Source organism: Centrocercus urophasianus, unplaced genomic scaffold (assembly GCF_019232065.1).
Source record: "Centrocercus urophasianus isolate 14NV4802_14NV808 unplaced genomic scaffold, USGS_Curo_1.0 seq_15, whole genome shotgun sequence".
Taxonomy (NCBI): Eukaryota; Metazoa; Chordata; class Aves; order Galliformes; family Phasianidae; genus Centrocercus; species Centrocercus urophasianus.
In genome coordinates this window covers 42,640,169-42,663,162 of record NW_024884697.1, presented here as the reverse complement: position 1 = coordinate 42,663,162, position 22,994 = coordinate 42,640,169, and the positions used below count along the sequence as shown (strand labels likewise).

Here is a 22,994-nt window from a genome sequence, read left to right as displayed (position 1 = left end):
GTTCATGGAAGCTCTGAAAAAGTGGGGCATCTGCTAATCATTATCAGTGCTAGCATGTAAAATGTTAAATATTTGACTGCTGAGAAGCTGTTTGTTTCTATTTGTTGATGGGAAATGATAGTTTGTAGTTACAACAAGCACATCTTGATTCTGAAACAGCGATGCCTGTCACCCTTCACTGTGTCTTTGCCATTCCTGAGGCAGCACTGTAAGAAGAGTATAATCGGCTATCAGTGCCATCTGCTATTAGTGTCATCTTTTGCAGCAGACGTACAAAACATTGCTGACTTCTGCTTACTTAGACTGATGTAGGGGTGTCTGTGACTTGCTGATGCTCCTGTGAAAAGCTCAAATACAGTTTGCTGGAAACAGTGCTGAAGAAGCTCTGGAGTTCAGTTTTTTTTTTTTTTTTGCCAGTGCATTGTCCTCAAGTGTGGAGAAAGGAAGCACTGCAAGGTCAGTGTTTATTCTCATGATGTGTGACCCAAAAAAATGTCTCTTCATTGACAAAAGCACTGCTGCCTTGCTTTTGAGTTTGCCTATTGCTTTCTTCCCTGACCCCTGACCTCTCTTTTGCTGATAGGTGCTCCCTGCTGATTAAAACTGAAGTAACTCAGGTCACTTATCGCCTTGTGATAAGTGTTCTCCTTGCCTATCCCTCCCTGTGTCATCTTTGCAAGGAAGGACGGTGGCATTCTTCAGGCAAGGTGTTCCCTCCCAAAACTTCTGAGTGTGTCTGATGGCCTGCTGCAAGAAAGCAGACACCACTCGCCTGGAGATTTATTTGTAGTCTTTCTCTTAAATGGCTCTCCTTGCAGTCCTTCTTTTTCAAACTAGGGATTGCACGATATGATAAGTGGTTAAAATAACACTGAAGTATTTTTCCCCACTCCTCACACACTGAAGAAACTTCACCTTAAAAGTTGAGGCATACTTAGCTGCAAGAACAGGTACCATCATGTTAGCAATTGTCTTTGTCAGTGTATAGCCAACTTGACTGAACAAATTCCTTACGGAAGTTGAATGTATCACCACGTTCCCAGATAGAACATTGTTCCCCTTTTATACATATTATATAACTTTTTTTTTAATATATATGACTTTCATATATAGAGCTGTCACTAACAACAGCTGTGTTGTTTGTTCTGTTTTTTTTTTTTTTTCTTCCCAAAAAGGAATGGTGCATTTCTAATCCGTTTCCCCCATTTCTTTGCTGTTTCTTTTGGGCATTGATGATGATTAAACAGTAAGTCGGAGAGGCATAATTTCACACTTCCTGGTTTCACCAGAGGCATTCAGAATGCCACTGTGTGGTACTCCTGCAGTGTTCAGAATGTAGTGGCCATTAATGTCTATTGTTTTAGCTGCAGTGTGGCTAAACCTAAGGCAATATTTAACAGTTCATTTGGGTTATTTTTGTGACTTCACAGATGCTTAGTAAGTACACATTTCTTGACTAATACAAACAAAATATAAAGCTGTTTTCTGAATAGGCTTTTTATAGCATGTTTGCCTAGAGTGTACTTTGGAATACTACATATGCAGAAATGTTTTCTGTTTTTGTTTGAAAATACTCTGTTGTTCTTGATTATTTTTTTTCCCATATATTTTTCTCATATCTCAATTGATTATACCTTTTTTATGGATGTCCTTGGAACGTTGCAGACTGTTCCCCCACACCCCCCTGCTCCCTGCCCACGCAAAGCTTTAATGCCTATGTAGTATTTTATGCATCCTTTTTGACTCGTCTTTGAGTTGCTTCTCCAATGAGATTGCAATTTACACCTTGGTGCTACTTGCCTGCTTTGCACGGGCACAAAAATCATTGGCTGAGCTACACTGGTATGTTAATTTTCTGCAGTGTCTGAACAATACTAAGAGAATGAAGAACTGGAGATACTGATCCGATTTGACTTGGATGTGTGCTGCCGCTTTCTTTTAAGAAGCAGGGAATCCACTGAATTAGAATTTCTAATTCGTGACAAAATTGTAATGTTGTAGGTTGTGACAGAACTGTAGTCTTACTCATCAATAGTGATAGAAACAGAAGAGAACCAAACTAGAAATTATGTTGGCTCTATTCTTGTCAAGAAGAATCCAGCTTCTTTCCTGGAAATACATTGTCTGCAATATGTTACAAAACAAACTGTAGCAAGGTACCCCTTTTCTTTTTGATCAGAAAGTTAAATACTTACTACAAAGTTGAGATGGACCGTGGGTCCTAAATATCAGAAATATGACATTTTAAGATACTTTTTTAATAATTAAATTAAATAGAGATGTCATCTCAGGAAGCTGCTGGCATCTTATTGTGTATGTAAACATGGAGTGCTTTTTTCCTGGTAGAAGCACGGAAAAAAAGTCTGTCAACAGTATTTTCCTTTAAAGAATATGTAAAGCAAGTGCCCTTATTTTTCTTTCACTTAAAGTATCCCATAGATATATACTCAATCAATATGTAAGACCTCTGAAATAGATTACAGATGTGGTCTTGCCCTTGCTCTTGAGGAAGGCAATTGAATTTGCTTCTGAGAACGTCCTGAGGATTTAGTTAATTGCTTCAATGTGTGTTAAGGAAACAAAACCTAGAAATGACATGATACAGCGTTCAGCTCTGAGTCAGACTCTTTTTGTTCTCTGGCCCCAAGTATGTACGCTTCCCTAATCTGTCCTATGAAATATTTCAGCCTTTGCATCACCCTATAACTGAATGATATCTGAGTTTTAGTTTCAAGTTATTATGTGAATGCTGGTGATGCCACGTATCTGGAAAGGTTGGGAAGGTTCAGCTTTGGTGGAAAAACACTAACAATGAATTTAGAATCTTTCCAAATAATTGTCACACTTAAAAACTAAAATCAGCTCCAGGAGGGTGATTATGCCTCTGAGCATGTGAACATGCTCTTGAACTTTCTGTTCTAAATGTGCTCAGTGTTGTTACAGCAAGGTGATGCTTTGAGCAATACACTTGTGAAAAGGTTATAAATGTTCCTCTGAATTCTGAGACACTTTCAAACATAGGTCATGATTGGAAATGTTACAGCTTTGGACTTGAATCTTAGCTGTCACTTTTTGTTCATGTGAATCACTGTAAGCAGACTGTAAACTCGAGTGCTGGCACAGTATTTCTGGAAGGTCAAAGATGAGGCAAAGAAACTCAAATGTATGTTAACTTAGAGCCTGGTCATATGGATGACAATACTGAATTAGACTTTGCTGTCCCATGGTATGTATATAGTAAACTATTTTCTCACCCTTTCTGTATGGTAAAAGCAGCTATTATGCAGTGGTTCATTTTTTGTTGCTTATTTTTTGCTCAATGCAGTACTTAAATATTTTCTGAGAAGAGTGTTTATGGAACAAAATTGACTTCTCAGTGGAAAATAGCAAAGTTCCTTGGTTCTTTAAGCTTGACTCACGATGTAATTGCTGGGATAAAAATGCAAGATGTTGCAGAAGTTCTGCTTGCATTAGCAAATAAGCTCCATGCGTGCTCTTCATGTTATATGGCTCTGTACCACAGACAACTGTAGATCAGCAGTAATTTAGAGCAACCATTTGTTCAGTTCTATTCAGTATTAAAATGGGGTTGGAGAACAGAATAGGCAGTCATTCAGTTTTTAAACAAAACGCTAAGGAAGCTGGGTAGTTATGTCTGTGACTTCCAAACTTGCCTAGGGTTCCTTCTCTTGTACTCCAACTCTATAAGCAAATCTGTATAAGCTGTTTTGCCCATGAGGCTGTCTCTAAAGAAGTGGTGGCCTCTTTTTACTAGCTAACTCCAGTTTTAATTTGTGAAAAAGAAGCCTAAAGTAATCTGCGTTTCACTCATTAATTACGTAAGACAAGATTTCATATTAGCTCTACAAAGACTATTTCAGTAAAGCTCTGGAAAATAGAACAGTTGGTAAGTGCTTAGATTCAGATTTAAGGCGTGCTTCAAGCTCCAGTTCGCAGCAATGGAGTCTGATGGGGACCTCACTTGCTGACCCTACTTACATTATATATATTTGTTAGGTCAGCTGCAGAGTTGCTTGCTCCATTAGCTGTATCAAATAGTTCTCCACTGACAGCAATTGGAGAGTTAGACACCTATGTGGAGGTTTAAAAATAAAATAATTCAGGCTGCGTGCTGAAGCCTTCTTCTTGCTGAAGAAATATGTGAAATGATTTGAAATCTTTAATTTTCTTTGGTAGTGAGTAGGGAAATTATTTCTGCTGTGAAGGTGTTGTCACAACACACAACTTGATGTTCACATCAGCTTTGTGCAGAATGATGAGGAAAAACATTTAAAAGAAAGGTAATATTCTGATAAAGCTGAAGTTTTCGTTGTATTTTTATTGCATTCCTTCATCAATCCTACAGAGTAATAATAGGAGAAGCCAGAGAAGCAGTTCTATACGTGAATTTCTCTATTTGTATAGTCTATATGCTTCTAAAATGACTGAGGATTAAGAGGACACTGTGGCAGGCTGCAGTCAGTCTGGTGGCACACAGTGTGCTGAGTCCATGCCCCAGCTCTTTCTGGGGAGTGTTTGTGGGTGGGAGGCCAAGGTTCTTTGAACAGTTAATATCCCTGTAAATTATATTGGTCCAGTAAAAAGAAATGTGGTAGCTCTTGTGCAAGAGTTTCCTTCCAGTGTTGCTTTTAGTATCCTGGCTTGCTTCCCAAAAGATGCTGTATTAATGATTTGTAAGAATATTAATGTTACCCGAAAGGAATCATTTACCTCATATGCCTTTTAGGAGAGGGAGCATTGAGAAACTAACTTTACCAGGTCTGAAAGTAAATCTGAAGTATTAGAAGAATGTTTGTAGCCACTTTTTCCCCTCTACAGGCTTGCTCGTAAGTCTTGATGAAAGGAAATAGAAAAGCCACTGGTACTTCCATGAAGTCCAAGATAATTGGCAAAATTTGTCATTCTAACTCAGACTGAGGCAAGACACCTTCCTATGCAGCTTCTACCTAGCAATGTCTGTTCTGCTCTGACTGAAACTCCTTTGTTTTGATGTCTGCGCTGAGAAAGTCCTCTTCCACAGAGGGCAATGTGGAGATGCTGGGTGCTGAAGTGGGAAATTGGGGTTTGAAATTCCTGTCTCATTCTGTTTGGAGTACCTTGTCCAGTGGGTCAGACACTACTGTGAGCTGTAAATTGCATGTGGATTCCCAGAGGACTGTTTGTGTACATGTATGGTATTTTGGTTTGGGCTTATCTTGCTCTATCTTGCTTTGGAAGGTTGGTGGTGATCTTAAAAACACTTTCACGATAAGAACTCATGCATGTGGTTGGTTTTTTTTCTTTATTTAATTGCCATTTCCTGTTGGAAGATCTCTGTATTTGAGAACAAAAACCATCCTTCAACTTTTTGGGTGCTCTTTTCTCTTTAAATAAAGCAGAAGATTTTGCTCAATTACAAACATCTGCTGGGAAATTACAAGTTACAGTGCAGCACTGCGGGGGTCATAGGTGATAATCTTCATTTCATAAAAGCAAAGATATTAAATGCCTTTCACTTCTCTGTGGTTGTGCTGTGCTTTATGCAAAGTTACTTGTAAATGCGTTTTGAAATGAAATTTACCAAATATCTCTTGGCAAATACAGCCTTTTGAAAGGTGTAATTGTGCATGTTATGTATGGTAGCTTTCTTCTTTGAATACAAGAGTAGTGCTTGTTTGTTCTCCAAGTCTTTTAGTTAAGGAAGCCAAATGTAGACTTACTGGACTGGAGACCTCCCTGCCCTTCCCCTTGTTGGGGGGAGCATTACATCTCATGTAATAACTGTGCCATTTCCTCGTTATTCAGAATGTAATCTTGATAGAGGACCATGCATCTTGCACTTGATGTTATTCCTTGAAACAAAAATTGTTGCAAGATTTAAGTATGGGCCATCAGTTTTCCTTCTTTCCTCCCTTTTCGTATGTTCATCTTTAAATTAATACAATATACTTTTGCACATTTTCAAAACGCGTCTCAAGACAATGCTGAGAAATGGTTTCTCCTTAAAATGTAACTACAAAAAAAAAAAAAAGTGAGACCCACCACCCCAAACATGATTCTTCTCTGGGGCTAATAGCTGCAGGACAGCTGTATGCTTCTGTATGTTACCAGATGGGGCCTGGGGAGGTCCTGCTGGTTCTGTCCCCTTACTGTAAGGAGACCTGGATTATTATTCAGCCATCAGCTCTGACTTCTGCAGTGTTATCATGCTGTGAGAAGGATTCGGGCCTGGGTATGCAGACTTGGGAGCTGCTAGAGGAGCCAGTGTTCTTACCCACCCCACCTCTGCATGCAGCCATAAGGGTGTTGCTTTCTGCAGCAGAAAAGCCCCTTTGCAAAAGAGATGCATCTCATGGGAGCTTGAGATTCGGACCTGTTGCAAATGCTGTGTCAGCATGAAGGGTGTGTGTGGGAGCTGTAACCCAGTGCTGACTCCAGCAGTGCCAGGTCCCTCTGAGTGAGGCTGCCTAGTCACGGCTGAGCAGGAGCTGGGGCCGGTGGTGATGCTCTGTGCCCTGCCCATGTGGGAGGAAGTTGGTTTCTGTTAGGAGGAGTAGATATTGCTGTGCTTCCTCCCTTGCTAATGACAGCAAAGCTGCCTCCGGAGCAGGAGCTCCATCCCCCGGGTCTCAGTGGTAGCCTGGTGCCTTGCTGGCCAACTTGCCCCTCTGCTCCTTTGTCCTTGCCACCACTTGTGGTGACTTTCTGGGGCATCTCAGGCTGGCTTTGCCTGATGGTGAGACAGGTGATTGATCGCTGTCCCCTTGGGCTAATTGCAAATGTAACCTGTTATTTCTTCTACTCCAAAGCCCCTCTTGCCATAGAGTAAAACCCAACCGCATATCAAAGAAAAAGAAAAAAACCCACAAGCATAAAAGAAGTCTCTGCTCTTTAAATGGGAAGAAATAAAGGGCGATAGGACGGAGAGGACCAAGCAATTTTCTACAGTTTTTCAGATGCTCTTGTGCAGTAAGGGATGTCTGCTTTTCTCTGTGCGCTGCAGACCTTCCTGTCACAGGGAAACCAAGCAGCAGGCTGGGAATCGCTTGGCAGCATTTCATCCAGAGAGGGCTTCTGTTCCAGTGTGCCAAATGAGTCTGCCTGCTTTCAGCTGCTAGTTAAAATACACTCCTTGCTTTTTGACAGCTTCTATAGTTCACTGCCACTGCTGTTTGCCAGGAATTGTCTGAAATTTCCCTCTGGTACTTTCAGTGCATTCAGATAAACATTACTGAGAACTTAGCAGTTCATTTGTCTTTCCGTACCCATGTTGTTATGTATGCTTGTGTATGAGTTACTTGTTTTAATCTGAAATGAAACCATACAGTTTCATTTCCAGTTCTGGAAATAGGAAATGGTTGTTAAAGGTAAATGTCTGCTGTCTCTCGATGGAGTATACTGCTTTTTTAACAGAGTTATACTAAAATTAGTCTTCAACATGGTATGTGCTGGATTTAGCAAGCAACTGTATTTGATTATTGATTTCTTAAAACATTAAATAAATAACAGCTAGAAAGTTTCTGTTTGGTCCTTTGGAGCGTCTCCTTGCTTGAATTCTTGTACTTCACTTGGTTCTCTTGGACTGAATCCATGCAAATATTTGGTTATTTAAGTCTAAGCAGCCAAGCACAAGGTTCTCTTTACACAGTCTGGCATCATAAAGAGCCTTCAATGTGAGACTAAATTGTTTACTCTCACTCAAAAATTTCTTTGTCTTGCCACTGTAGTGTGTGTTGTCTATAGTTTAAATGATAATTAGGCTGGGAGCAGGCATGATAACCAAGTGAGTGAAGAACCATAATCAAATCTAGCCCGTGGAAACAGAATGCTAAATAAAATGAGATGGATGGCATTTCTGATAAGTGGCAGTTTGTACACTCCACAGATGTTTAGAGGTGCATAATATTAAGTTTTCACTTGGCTGTGTGCTAGTGGGTGGAATGATGGTATTGCTCTGCTAAGTTTTTGCTCTGGTAAGCTTTCAGTAAGTATTCTGGATTAAAAGAGGATGACTTCTTTAGGCTGTAAAGATATGACTTCCTTGAGATATAGTATTCTGTGAATTGCATTTACTGGTTAATTATATGCAAGGTAAAAAGTGTTGATTTCCTGGCCCTTAGTAAAATCAGTAGCCTAAATGTGATAGTAACTGCAATGCAGCCCTTCGAAGTTACCATTTTTCTAAATCAGTACTCTGTTACTCACATGTAATGCTGCTGGGGAAAAAAAACCAACAAAGCAACACTGAATAATATGAATTTTACGGACATTTTCTAAATTTCTAACTGCTAGAGCTGTTATTAGATCAAGAAATACTTACCATGAATGTTTAAAGAATAGCTATTGTATCTCTTGCCTTTTAGATATGCAAAGATCATTTTGATAGAGGTAGAAAAAGTCAGATTTTACTTCTGACATCTCTTTATTTTTTTCTAATTTCTTTTTCCCTCTCTTCTCTTTATAATAGGGATTTATCTGTCCCTTGTGTATGAAGTCTCATGGATCAGCTGAGGAGCTGTTCAAGCACTATGAAGCAGTTCATAATTCTGGCATCGATTCAACTTGTGGAGGGGAAGGTCACCTGTCATCAGAAAGGTGGAACACTATTCATTTGTGCTTGTGCTCTTGTGTCAGTGTTGAGCTGCTTCTAATTACACTGAAGGCTGTATTAATTTGAACACTTAATTATGTGGTGAAGTATTTAAATGTTCATATCCCATTTCCAACTACAATTAAAAAGCGGCTTGAAACTTACATTGACTAATATTGATATGGCAGTAAATGGAAGTCAGTTGTTTATGTTTATATTGTTAACTCCAGCAGTTTCTCATGCTTTTGAGAATGTATTGTAACAAACTGGAAGATTTTTAAGCATGGAAGAAAAATTCATTTTTGTTTGCAGCACAGAGCTGAATTTTTTTCTTTTGAGCATGGGGAGGGACAACCCTAAAGGGAGAGGAGAGACATGATTTTGTCTCTTGGTGGTTAGGGTACCTACTGTGTAATTATAACATCAATTTTTGTCTGAATAGATTCCCTTATCACCTAGCTATTTCCAAATCTGGGAAGTTCTTGTGTCACTATATCAGCTTTCTATGTTCCAGAAACTCCATCCTCATTTGCAGAACTCTTCTCTAATTTATTTTAACTCTTTGGTCAAAAGCATTTTGTTAAGTGTGTTCCTGTGAAACACATCAGGTTGTTTTATTTCTGAGACCAGCTGCATGTAACAGAAACTGATGAAATGAACTTGCTCTTGGTAGAACAGTTGAGAGTAATCTCTCTGAGTAACGCCTCGTGTTGGTTTGGCAAACTTTTTCTTAGGGATGAAGTTTACACAGGGTCCCTTCTGCTGCCTGTTGGTTCTTTTTCTGATTAGTGTTTATTTTGGACAGTTGTAAATGACAGTCCACACTGCTGTTTGGTCACCTCTCCCTCAAACTCCTTTTTGTTTTGTACACAGTAGTGTCATAGTGAGCAGCTGACTGTGGCCTCGGGTACAGGCTGTATAACCCTGCTGGTGTTCACTTAGTAATGGAGCTGCTTCTGCTACTGCAGGAAGTAAACCATTCAGGTGTTTGTGACTGGTAGATATATGACCCAAAAATGACCCCTGTGCTTACATTGATTAAAATTAATGTATTTACTTAACTCACAAAAGGTTTATACTTTAGTGAGAAGAGTGTGTGGAAGGTACCATATTTTGATTATTACCCGGATGAAGATCTCTGTTTCCCCAGTGCTGTGCAGATGAGCCAGGAAGAGCCAACGTTATCAGACGTCTTGTCTGTATGGATGGACAGGCGCCCTTCCTTAGACATGCTGTCCTTTTCCAGATGCTGTAGGATTTTGGCTGAATATAACTAATGAGCAAAGCAAATACTATTGCTTTTTAAAGCAATACAATTGCCATTGCTTTATTTTGAGCATGTTACAGTGTAGCTGTTTGAGGGGAGTAGATTTTTCTTTTTTCTCATTTTTTTCCCCTCCAATGATGCTTTTTTTATGATTACTTTTATTCTGTGTTCTCCCGATCCGTGAGGGATCAGCAGGAAGATATTTTGAAAGAAAGGGAATTGTATAGCCAGGGGAGAAGTAAAGAAATTGAAATTCAGGCTTATATATGAAGAAATAATATCATAGTAGCAGGGTTATATTGGGTTTCCTGTGTACACATTTACTCAAGAGTAAGTATTTTTTCTCTGATTTAAACCTTTTCAGAGCAATGTAACTTAAACTTGAAATGGTAACTCGTAGTAGAACAATAGCATCCACGTGGGGGAATTATTGGTCATAACTATATTGTGTATATAGTTTATGGAAGATTTATTTCTATGCCTGCGAGTTTCCAATGTCAACCAGATGTCGGCTGGTGCAATTTAATGTTTTTTTCTGCCTCTTGACAGTTTAAGGACAAGTGGTTTTGTTCTCTCTCCTGTAATTCAATAAGTGGACAAGGTCAGGGAGTTGGATGGAGCATGGGGAGGCTGGTCAGAGCTGTTGTGTAACACATGAGCTATTTCTTCCTGCTAGTGTGACATTTCTTTAATGTTTCTCAGTTGCACGCTTGCTTGAGAAAACTCATATTCAATGTAAACATGTTTTTTTAATACTCAGAATACTGCATTAAAGTAATGCTCTGACCTGCAGCAGGGGTGCACTCTGTTAGTGCTCTAGGGGTAAAGTTTGCATGTGATCCATATGACCAAGATTGGGCTGTGTAGTTCCTTATTTAGTCAGCAGGGAGGCTAGTTATGATGAATTACTTTGTCTGTTCAGCCCCCTTGCCATTAAAGTACTGTTAATAGTGCCAAGAACAGATCATGCAACTCTCCCCAGTGCAGTTTAGCTGGACCGCTGGTACGCAGTGCCTGGATGGAGGCACCAGCACTGAGGATTAGAGAGAAGCATGAGGAAAATGTAGCAGATATTGGCTGAATGGCGAGGTTCAGGAGTTAAAATGGAATTTTAACAGCGCTAGGAGAAAGGGAGATTGAGGGAGGATTTGGGTGGCAGTAAGAAAGAAAACATGTACACTTCTAGAGTGATTCATTACTTTTTTCCTAATCATTCTTTGCTGGACAGGTAAGTCAAATTTAGGTTTTGTCTTAAAATTGTCAAGCAGAGCAATGTTGGTGAATACTGAAAAAACTACAGTAGAATACTTTCATTTTTTCCCCATCTCATCCCCTTGTTCTTCCTCTCAATTACAAGTTACTTTTATGTAGCTCAAAATTGTACAATCTAGAGCGTAGTAAATACTTTAATACTGCTGATCTGGTGCGTGTTCGGCCCTAGCTTCAGTATTATTAACCGTGTTTCACCTGCCTAAGATTTCATTTATAATCTAAGGCGTGAATGTTTGCTGGTTTACTTAATGCTTGTGAGAAAGCTCAAACGATACGTGGGTTTTGAGTAGCAGTTATACCTGTCTCATTATAGTTTTATTTAGGAACCTCCAGTTTATCTCTCACAGGACAAGTAATGTGTAAATAGCAGAAGATCTTCTGCAAAAATTATCTTTCCAACATGTCTGCATTCATTTGGCCATTAAAATTGGTCAGCCTTGGAGTTCTTCATTGGTTCAAGTGTATGTGTTTCACTACATTCTTGATGACCCTGTGGTTAATATGAAATGAAGGCTGAATTTTTTCTGTTGTGGTTTAGCTAAGGAGTAGGTTGTTTTGTTTTTCTTCTAAGTATGAGACAGTTTTAAAGAACATCTGTGGAGGAGGGGATAATGCAGCACAGGAGCTGTAAAACTGTTTGGTATAAAACAGAATATGTTGGTATTGACACCCACACACATACATGTTCTGTGTGCCTCTGTGCTGCTGCTGTATAAGCAATAGGAAGGGATGTGTTTGCATTTGGAGTGACTGTATCTGAGTGATATAACTCATCTGTATAGTTACACAATTCTTTAAGGAGACCTGAGATTTAGAAGGGTGCAGCTAGTAACAATTTTAGCCTTGAATCTTGTGTTCTTGAATGGCTCAATTTGAGAATTTAAAATCCCAAGGCCTTAAGTATTCAGACCATTCATTGAGTGCATATATGGGGCATACTGAATTGCTGTGTGGGTAAAAAACATTATGTAGCTACATACTTCAAAAGGAGTAAAGTCACATGCTGTCTCTTAGCAGTGTTCCTCGTGATATGGGAAGTGAAGGACATTAGGCCTGTCCCTTCCACAAAAAGGCATATAGAATATTAAACGTGCCAGTGCCCAGCTTTGCATTTTGACTTGTGGTTAAGTTGATGAACTGAATTAGATTTGCAGTTTATTTTCATGAGACTTTTTACATATCCTTTTCTTTACTTATACTGTTAATGTTTTAGCATTGTTCAGGTGATATCCAAAGTGAACTAATAAGTGTCTATAATTCCACTTTCTTCCAATTTTCAAAAAATAGAAAATAACTATTATTTAAATTATGTTTATAGAATGTGTCTATTACTGTCTTCCAGTTATCTAATATAATTTAGAATTTCTATGTAATTGACAAAATATAACTACTGCATATTCATTTTCTCCACTCTGTGGATGTATTTATTCAGAGATGAAGTATCACTGCTCCGACAAGAAGTACAAGACTTGCAAGCTTCGCTGAAGGTTGGACATGTATTTTACTTGCATGTGGTTTTTTGTTTCAAATTGCAAAACATGCTGCTATCTCAAGCAACCAAATTTACAGTTCTCTTTTTCTCTATTTCTTTTTTTACTTTCTAGGAGGAAAGATGGTATTCAGAAGAGCTGAAGAAAGAACTAGAGAAATTGCAGGGGCAGCAGCAGCAAGTAATTGCTTTAAAATACTTGAAGCAGGTTTATCATCAGCATTGACATTGAAGATTAATACCTTTCTGTAAGGCACGTGGCCTGATTTAGTTAGTTCTGTGACTTGAATATTGTCATGTTCTTGAAAACAAAGCTAGTTGTCTCTCCACATCAACCAGATAAATCTGAAGAAAACTACTGGAGTGGGTAATGGTAGTGCTTACTATAAGTTCTGTTCAGATTTTTCTGTTGGGCTTATTCAGAACTCAGTTTGAATGTGATGTTTCACCTGCTTTGAGAAAGGGCAATAAGGTGTTAGTTGTAAAAAACAAACAAAAAACCCCAAACCCTCAAAAAAGCAAACAAAAAAAAAAAGAGGGGAGGAGAACAGTAAGTAGTGTGACTTCACAGTAAAGATGAACTGAACAAACAATTTAAGTGAACTTATAAAATGTTGTCCTTAGGGAAACACTTCTTTTGTTACTATGAGCTTCTTAGACACTGGATTGTTCTAAACATTGGAAATTACATTCTGACAGAGTGCCTTTTCAGATGTATTTAATATAATGTCTGTGTTTTAAGTCAGATTTCAATATTGAGGAAAGTGAAGGGGAGGGGTTTGTTACTGGAGCCTTGCAAGCCTGAAAGTTAGACAGTGTAGTGATAAAGAAACGGAAAATTGTCTTGGCCTTTTTCAGTCTTCCAGATTCAACTGTTGGAAATTTGTACTACTGTGCGTTATGTGAGCAAAGAAGTCTTTACTTCTGTCTTTTCCAAAAGTGGGATGAACTTCTGAAGTAGTAGCTTTAATTCCTTCTGTCTAATGTTGCATTTGTCCTTCTGTTTTCTTAAGGATTCTAAGTCTGATGGATTGACAACATCTACATCTACAGGTGGCTAACCTTTTATTGTATTAAATTCTGCACTGTTTCGGGATCTCTGGAGTTTTGTTTAGGGTAGCTTTTAGACAAATGAAAAAGCACTTTTGGTGAACTAAAGACCTACCATGCTGTGAAAGCACTATTACTGGAAAAAAAACAAAGCTAATTGCAAGTGCTTAGGACAGCTATAGTGTGGAGAAATGTACGGAAGCTTGGGGTCTGTAATTTGTAGAAGTAAGAAAGGAGTTCTCACTGTAAAAGCAGTATCTATTAATAGTTTTGAACATGTTTTTAATAATTTCATATATTCAAGTGTTTAATTCGAGTCTTTTGCTGAGAAGGACCATGGTTTTTGACATTCAAACTGTAGCATTTGTCAGTGCTTGTTTTATTCAGTGCTCTTTTGTATTAATTACTAGCAAGGAAGCCGATGAATTTTGTCACTTTTGTTTTCCAGGCCAATAATTTTTGCTTCATGTTTCATTTTCTCTAGGCACTCACAAGATAAGATTTTATGTGTCCAAAAAGGATCTGACTGATTGTGATTAAAGAACTTTTAATCACAGGTCAGGGTTTGGAATTCAGCAGAATGTTACAGTGCTCTCAAGGGCTATTAGTGACTGGTGAAAACCAATATCTACTTAATCCTGCATAGTACTCTGCCAGTGACAGGTTTCAGTATCATGCTTGTAGATTCTTCAGTGAAGTTGCTCACTTTACTAAGTTAATTGGATTAGCTAAGTGAACTTAAATTAATTTTTTATCTACTGTGGTTTGTTATTGATATAAGTAACTGTACAACCTTATCCTAGCTATTCCAGGAAGTAATACTGTTCTTTTTATGGAAATAGAATCATTAGAACGGCAACTAGAAGAGATCCAAGTAGAAAATTTTAATATTAAGCAAATGAAAGACTTATTTGAGCAAAAAGCAGCACAACTGGCCACTGAAATTGTGGGTGAGTATGTTAATATGTGGTCTGATTCTGTTCTCAACTTGTGCAACTTGTGCAAGTGATTATTTATTGAACTTCCTTCTTAATTAGATCTTAAAGCAAAATATGATGAAGAAATCAGCCTTCGGGAAGGTGCAGAACAGAAAATGACAAACCTAACACAGGAACTACTGAAGGAGAGAAGTACCATAGAAGACTTAAAGACAGAGCTGGTATTCACATCACACTATAAATGTTTTTGTTATTTTCAGGCAATTGAGCATATGCTTTCCTAAACAATTACAGTTTAAAAGTAGCCTAACTGTTGATATTGGACGTCTGATTGTGGGTTGAAAAGAGATTTAGAATGCCATATTTTTCAATATTTTTCCAGTGTATATTACCTTGTGTATTAACATTTACCATATGGTATTTTGTAATCTGCTCGTTTGATGCCCCACTTGAGGAAATTTGCAGAGTAATCCAGCTCTGGATGTGTTATGCAGTCGGTCCTGCACTTGGTGAATGCCATCGCTGACACCAGAAGCTGTCTTAAGATCACTCATTTTCCATGAGGTGTTATGCTATGCCTGTGCCTGGACAGCTGTGCTCGTAAGGACTGCCTGGAGTGGTGTTTTGTGGCATGGTAGCTAAAAGGCTGGCAGCTGTCATCACCATGCCTATGTTAATGTTTACTGTCATCTTCTTGGCTGATGATACTGACGTGTGTATTCCAGGATTTTGGCTCGTGGTGACTTGGCTCCAGGGAGTGATCTCAGTGACTCAGCAGTCATACTACTTCCAGAGCTGTTGCTAAAGGACTTCCTAACTTCTTGTTTGTCTTCTACTGCACATGCTCTGGAAGACAGCAGGAATGGCATTTATCTACCTTCTTCCCTGTAGTCAGCTGCTGGCAAATACTCATAAGTTCCTCTTGGTCCTGATCAGACACTGGACCTGTCTATTCCTCTACCTGTTTTGTTGGTTTCTTGTCTTCTTTTTTCCTTCCTTTTGTTTTCCAGTACTTTTTCTCTAGCTACCAACACTTACTTTTCTTTCTTCAATGCTCAATGCTTCAATGCTCCTACTCCCTTTCTTCCATAGCTTTTCCGTTGGAAGGACTTTTTAGGACTTCAGATGTAATTACTAGTGGATTTACCTATATGTCTAATGTGAAGTATTTTGACAAGTCCTGAAAAATGTCTCCTTTTGGCCACTTTTCATCTGTTTGTGATGTTTTCAGAGACAGTATTGTTTTAAAAGTCTGTAGTCAATTATTTTATGTCTCTTTTTTGCCAGAATTGGTTGAAATGGGTCAACTTGTTCAATGTTTAATAGGCAAAAACTGACAATCAGACATTAAAAACCCATTTCCTTTAGAAATTGTACATTATTTGTTTGTTTTCTTGTTGTTCCAGCCATAATACTGTCTATCTCATGTTGTCTGTAACTTAGTTTGAAAGATTTTTAGAAGTGAAATTGATGCTGGAAGTTTATCTATGAATATCATGTACCTCACTCTTACTTTTCTGCTTTTCAGCTACAAAGGCCTGGTGTGGAAGATGTGGCTGTTCTTAAAAAGGAACTGGTCCAAGTTCAGACACTGATGGACAAAATGACTTTGGAATGTGAGAGAGAATCTGAAAAGCTGAAAGATGAGTGCAAGCACTTGCAGGCAGAGAAGGCAAACTCAGAGGTAATAGTCATACCATAAGATGTGTGTATTCTTTGCTTTATTATTTTTTTCATTTGAAAATGGGAACTATTGATCACAATGACAAAGCTTTTTTCTTAACAGAATCTCTTCTAACTTACCTGAGAGACGTGTCTATTTATTACAGTAAATTGCATAGTTCTGTCAGTATTGACACTTGAAAAAGTCCCCAGGCGTTTTCTTGCAAAACCTTTTCTTGGCATGAGAAGTTACTACAGAGCTAAAGACCTTCTGGTAGAACTATTTCTGCTTAGAGAGAGAAGTAGAGCAGTGCTTGTGTGATTCAATATTTTTTTCTCTTTTAGAGCTTCATGTGGATAAAAACAGTTGTTAATCAGAATGATGGTGTTAATCAGAATTACTGGGGGCCTGGTGAATCTGTACTTGCATAAGAATTCTGTTGTTGGGTGTTGCTGCCTCTCACTAGAATGTTGTTTGGTATATCTTTACTAAGAAACAATTTGACACTGAAAGGCTTTGTTACCCATGTTTGAAACCTTTATACCTCCCTTCTCTGTTGTCCCACACGACTGCAAAGACAAACAAAACAAGGCAGAACTGTGGTTCTGAGTAAAATTGTTTCCATGCAGAATACCCCTTTTTACAGGAGGGCATGCTTAGAGTTCCTGTAGAACTTGTTGTATCCTCCATCCTGCTGATATTTCGGAATGTGAAGAAATTCTGGCATCTTGTTATCGTGGGCTTTCACGTGCCCTAGATTTCAGAACAGCAGTTTTATCTTCTGTTTCTTAATTTATACTGCAGAGCTTTAGAGAAGATCTGCCCTTGTTATTCTGAACTCCTTAGGGCTTTCCCTCCTGCCTTCCCCTGAATTCTCCAACAGATATGTGGAGCTCCAGGAATTGTACAAGACTACAATTTTGTACTAAACATGAATCTACAATTGTTTTCAAGTTAAAAGTATGTATGCCAAGAGCTTCATTTGACAAGAAAAAAGGAATATCACAGTTGGAGTTATGAGTGTGATGTGGTTATGTGGCCATGTAAGTTGCTGCATAACTGTAATTTGGTTTTAACTTTGAGATCCCACAACCGTGCTGCAGAATTTAAATTTTGTTTCAAAACACTGTCTTTGTAGTCCCTGTGGTTTTGGATATTGTATTTAGTTTTCATGTGAAGATAAAATGACATAGTGATGTAGGCATAACAAAAATCTACAATCTTGAGACACAGCAATGTAAATTGCTTCTGTTCACTCAAATAAGGTATATTTAAGCTTTGACATAACTAACCATAATAAAATTTCACTTTAAAGTGCAGCTTTTAACAGGAAAAAAATTACAAATGATGATGTTTTTCATTTCTGGTGGAAGTAACAGCAGATTAGGAGAGAAGACCACGCAGCACTCCCAGCTGCTCCCAGAACAATCTAAGAAATCTTAGATGTGTGCAAAGTTTATAAATTACAGTGTAATTATGATAATATCAGATGTCTGTGTACTATCCTCAGTACACAGACTGAACCAGAGAGGGCTGAGTTGCTGCATGGTAGAATGCAGTGAGCAGTGGCAGATTGATTCTTAGAAGTGTTAGTCTTCTCCGCTTAATTAAACTTATGGCAGCAATGGTATAAGACATAGGTAGAAAGACATAGTCAAAATCTAAGTTTTATTGTTGCTGCAAAGTGAAAGGTTAAACTTAAATTTACTTGAAGTCCTTGCGGTGAAAACATCTTTACTTTAAAAAAAAAAACCAAACAGAACAAAAGCACACTTGTGAAAAGTATTAGCCATAAGAAAACAAGAAATGGAAGTCTTGTCTTGTTAAAATTGTACAGTTCTGGACATAAAAGTTTGCTCGTTTCATTTCAGCTTTGCACTTTTAAGACCAAGAGTAAAGTAATTCCTAGGCCGTTACACTGGGGTGGCTATGGCAATGTGTATTAATATTGGTTTCCACAGCAAAGCTTCTTTATAATGAGACTTCTGGAGAGTAACGATTGTCTTAACTCTGTATGAGTACCTTTAAATGCTACAGGAGAAAGAAAACATGCAAATAGTTGCATAGCTCTGCAGTTGTCACCTAAGTGTGTCCATTTTTGTCTTTTTCTTTTGTGGAGTATTATGCTTTGTTTCAGATTTGCAGCTGAAAGTGTGGCGTCCAGTTATGTGAGATGAATGTTCGTTCTGAGATACTCATTTCACATTTGGTTTCTCACTGTAGGGAATTCTACATAGTGAGCAAATTATGAAAACAGCTGCACTGCTGCAGAGCTTGGTGTTTCTGCAGTTTGGGATTTGTTTCAGCATCTGATAAATGTTTCTACAGATTGCTATGTTCAGTGCCAGGAGTATTAAACCCTAGGCAAGATTAGTAGATTAAATTATGGATGAACTTGATAAAGCCAAGTCTGGCTTTTTTTTCTTTCTTTTTCTTCATTTATTTTTTTTTTTCAAACAAAGCATAGGCAATATTTGACAACAATGTATGAATGAATGGCTTTGTCACTGCTCATTTCCATCTTTCATTCACCCCTTTTATTTTTTTCTGCTTTCTAATGGAGACACTTAAATGTGAGGTAAATTTTTTTTGAAAGCTTGCTATTGCTACATATTTCTACGTGTACAATTTCTATTGTATTGAGATAATGCTAAGAGGTTGATACATAGATGCTTTCCTATTTGGTTAGTTTCATTAATTGCATTAATAAATATCAACCAGGCAGTACTGGAATGAATATTCATCCATCATACATTTCTATTTTAAGAGTGAAATATAGGTAAGGTTTTTGATTTGTGATTGAGAGAAATGCACATAAATTATGTATTAGTAACCTTAGAAGGCTTCTGGATGTCTTCTGCACCATATTCTCTCACTTGTGAAATATCCATGCTCTGTTTCTTAGGAACATCTTGGATTGCTTGTCCATCCCAGACAGATCCCAGGATATATTCTTACTAACAGCTTTGTAACAAAATAACCGTATAAAGAACAGCATTACAAAACTTGAGTGTTAGTAACAATATGTAGTCATACAAAAAATGCATTCATATCTTCTGTTTGGTCTACATCTTTATGTAAAAAGGTTGTAAATGGGATATTTTTTGTCTGCTACTTCTGATCTTTACTTCATTCTGGAATTTAGTATTTATTTCTTGCTGAAATCTGTTCTTTTGAAAACAGTGGGAGAAAACCTTCTTTGAAATGATTGTTATGAAATACTATAGTCAACATGAATGCATTCATACAGAACATTTTATTTTTTGTATTACAAATATGCAAGGAAACTATTCTTCCGTGTGTTTATCAAGAAGCAGCAGAGCATTAATAGCAAGTAGAAGTCCCGGAAGTACCTGTGCTTCTGAGTAGCATGCTACAAATACATTTTATTCAGATAACTCAGTATTCATTAACCTTCTGTTAAAAACAATTACCTTTGCTGTCCAGCATATGGATCAGTGTCTACATTTTTTAATTATGTGTGGATAGATCAGGCTTCAGAAATGTTTATTTTTTACTCTTAAAATTTTCTAAGAAGATATGAGAAGTCTGCAGGAGGAATGGACATAGAGTGACTGAAATAATGATAACGTTTCTCATTAACTCCAGCACAGTGTGCTTTGGGGCAGTTGTTACCCAGAAGTGCTTTTCTGGTTTGCTTTCATTGCTGTGTACAAATATGATGTAGTCGTTAATCTCTTCTGTTGTGTACCAATCCTGTTTGAAGAGTTAGCATTTGTTACCCTGATTATGCTCATAGGGTCAGTGTATCCAAAAGTTGCACACCAAGTTTGCATCACAGTCCAGGCTTGGAACTTTTACTGCCTTTTCTAGTGCATTATTCTAGTATGTATTATCCCAATGACTTGGAATTGGGGAGGGCTTTACCTCAAGCTGAAACTGTGATAGTGGTTAATGGATAATAATGAATAATATGCTGTGATTTTTCATCGCCTGCGGGCCCAACCTGGCATTTTCTGCTGGGGAAATTCTAGTCTTGAATGAATCTCGGCTGGGAAATCATTGATGTTTCTGTAGCTGACAATACTCTGAGATGAGTTTGTGGATAGTTGTTTTTTTTTTTTTGTTTAGTTTTTGTTTTTAATGCAGGTAAGGGCGGTTTTTTTATTTTGCTATTTTGTTTGAGTTACGCAAAATTTTGTTTTAATTATGGATTTTCTGTCCATCTGTCCAGGCTACCATTAACCAGTTAAGAGCTGAACTTGCCAAAGGACCTCAGGAGGTAGCTGTATATGTTCAGGAGCTGCAAAAACTTCAAAGTTTAGTCAAGGAGCTAGAACAGAAAAACCAGGTGAGAATGCTGTTATTTCCTACATTTGTCATTTCACATTAAAATGGAAACATCACACATTGCCTTGGTACATGCTGAAGACTGTAACAAAACACTTCTTTGTGTTGTAGAAGTTGAGAATTCCTATCCCCTTTTTGCTTGACTCGAAGAATTTTGTAATGTACAAGTGAACAATATTTTTAAGTGGTATTGGTACATTTCAGTGTAATTCCTAAGGGTTGTTAAGATTGCAGGTTTCTAATAGCTGCAGTTTAAAGATATGTGAGCATTAACAGTTTTGACTTCTCACTCATTGAAAGATTAAAGCAATATCCATCAAAATATTATGATAGTTCCCAGAAATTGTAATTCAGAAGATGAGATCTCTGTATTTGTCTTCCAATTCCTTCACTTTTAGATTGTATCGGTGTCATATTTTCTGGCCTTTTATCAGAAAAATGAACAACAGAAAACTAAGATAAACTTCAGAAGATTTTTAGCTGATAACTATTCATTGAGAGCTTTAATTAAAGCCTTCTGAACTTGGTACAATTTTGTATTTTGTGTTTGTAAGAAATGAAAGGAAACAGAGAAAAATATGCATATTGGTTATTGTGTGCATGTATATATAACATTATGTTATAGTGAACATTACATATGTATTCAGCAGCAATCTTGCCAGTCAAGGGGGGGAATACTTAATAGCATTTACAAAGATATAATAGAGTGCAATTAAAATTTGATAGGATGATTCTTGATTTGACTTACAAAATTAATTGCAGGACTGAGCTAGTGAGCATTGTCATGCTGCTCTTTTACACAGATTAACAACATTTAATCAAGCTTTTGGCAAAATTATTGCTATAGAGAACAAAGAACTTGTCTGAATCTGTTGCTGTTCAATTAACAACATGAAGTGAAACAGATTGATGAGTAAGGTACTCATACTTTTATGAGAGACTCTTCTGCTATGTCAGGTTAATGCCAAACACCAACTGGTGAATGTGATCAGAAATGGCACTGAACTACTTCCAGTTTCAGCAAATAAAAGCAATTTACATCCATCTCTTTATGCAGCTTGTAATATGCTAACCAAGGAATCCTGGCATTGGGGAACTTGGATTTAGAATTGGAAAATGTGAGACTGGCTTTCCAAATAATAGAAATTGCTCCCCCTTTGAGCAGGGCACGCTCCTTGAAGAAGCTGTCAGGGAGGCAGGACGTGCTACTGATACTGGACAGAGTACCTGGCGTTTCGCTGTGTACATCCTTTTGTAATTCACTGCAATGCAGGAAGATATCTCAGTACTTTGGTGCAGAGTTTTCCAAATCACATAAAACTTCAAGCAAGCAGGCTGTTTCATTTATTTTAGGAGCTATACTGAGAAGAGAGATGACAAATACATGAGATCAGTTTTATGAGACCATCAGGAACTGACTTCCCTTCACTTACAGAATACTGTAATTATGGGGCCTGGCTTGTTTTGCACAGCCAGACATTACTTTAGAGGCCAGAAATGGCCCGGAGGAGGCCTAACATGAAAAAAGCAGTGTATGGTATACCTTGAAGTGTAAGACTTGCTGTAATTCCAAATGCATCAAATGTGGGTTCTTTTGTTTTCTTTTAGGAAGGTTGTGATGCATTATCTACATGGAAAAATGCTTGGTTTCCAACCTTCTACTGGTGTAACTGTTTTGAAATTCAGTCAGTCACCACAGTGTTTATTCTTTAAGGCCTATTCACTATGACTGCACACATATATGTTATGTTCTTTTTGCATGTATCCATGGAGTAGCATGAAAAAAGGGATTGTGTTTCAGCTTGTATCTTGTGATATGAAGGCTCAGGGCTTTGTAGTGTGCTGGAAAACAAGCCTTGGGAAAGGGGCAGCTGATGTGTGCCCATATATCCCTTTATTATCTGGGGTGCATTCAAACAGGAAATGCTGCTGGGTCCACTGATACAAACTGAATGAGGCCACAGAGCTGCCAAAGTATGTGTTGTCAAGATTCCTTGTGTATTTCAGTCACATATGAAGGTAACTCAGCCTCTTGAGTATGTGGCAATGGCTGTGACTTTGTCAGCTATATAAGCTGTTAATCTTTCAGAGGTGGAAGCTCTGGGTTGTAGCCTGCTGACACAGCCCTGCAGATTTAAACATGATTGTTCCCTGTTGTATTGTTTAACCTACCAGGGAGGAAGAGAGTAGCACAGAATTCAGTGTCATCATCTTGAACTACATGTAGCTGCTGCTTTTGGCTGTCCTTTGAATAACTTGTACTGAGAAGGTGAAGTAGCTCACATGTCACAAATCTACGTGTGATCTATGGACCCAATAACGAAGTACTAGTAATGTTCATTGCTTATCTCTACCTTCTCCTGTTCTGATGAAAAAGGCACTGTGGTGTGTTGGTTGGTATTTCAGGATCACCA

At 38.0% G+C, this 22,994-nt stretch overlaps 1 protein-coding gene across 2 annotated transcripts in view; it reads left to right on the top strand.

The window, feature by feature from the left end:
- EEA1 (early endosome antigen 1) overlaps positions 1 to 22,994 on the top strand; it is a 164,022-nt gene that overhangs the window by 104,213 nt on the left and 36,815 nt on the right. For both annotated transcript variants that reach the window (XM_042815409.1, XM_042815410.1), the window contains 8 exons: positions 8,468 to 8,595; positions 12,562 to 12,616; positions 12,734 to 12,799; positions 13,632 to 13,671; positions 14,511 to 14,618; positions 14,706 to 14,827; positions 16,135 to 16,290; positions 20,465 to 20,581. In XM_042815409.1, the coding sequence (XP_042671343.1) occupies positions 8,468 to 8,595; positions 12,562 to 12,616; positions 12,734 to 12,799; positions 13,632 to 13,671; positions 14,511 to 14,618; positions 14,706 to 14,827; positions 16,135 to 16,290; positions 20,465 to 20,581 (792 nt within the window). The remainder of the gene's footprint in view (positions 1 to 8,467; positions 8,596 to 12,561; positions 12,617 to 12,733; positions 12,800 to 13,631; positions 13,672 to 14,510; positions 14,619 to 14,705; positions 14,828 to 16,134; positions 16,291 to 20,464; positions 20,582 to 22,994) is intronic.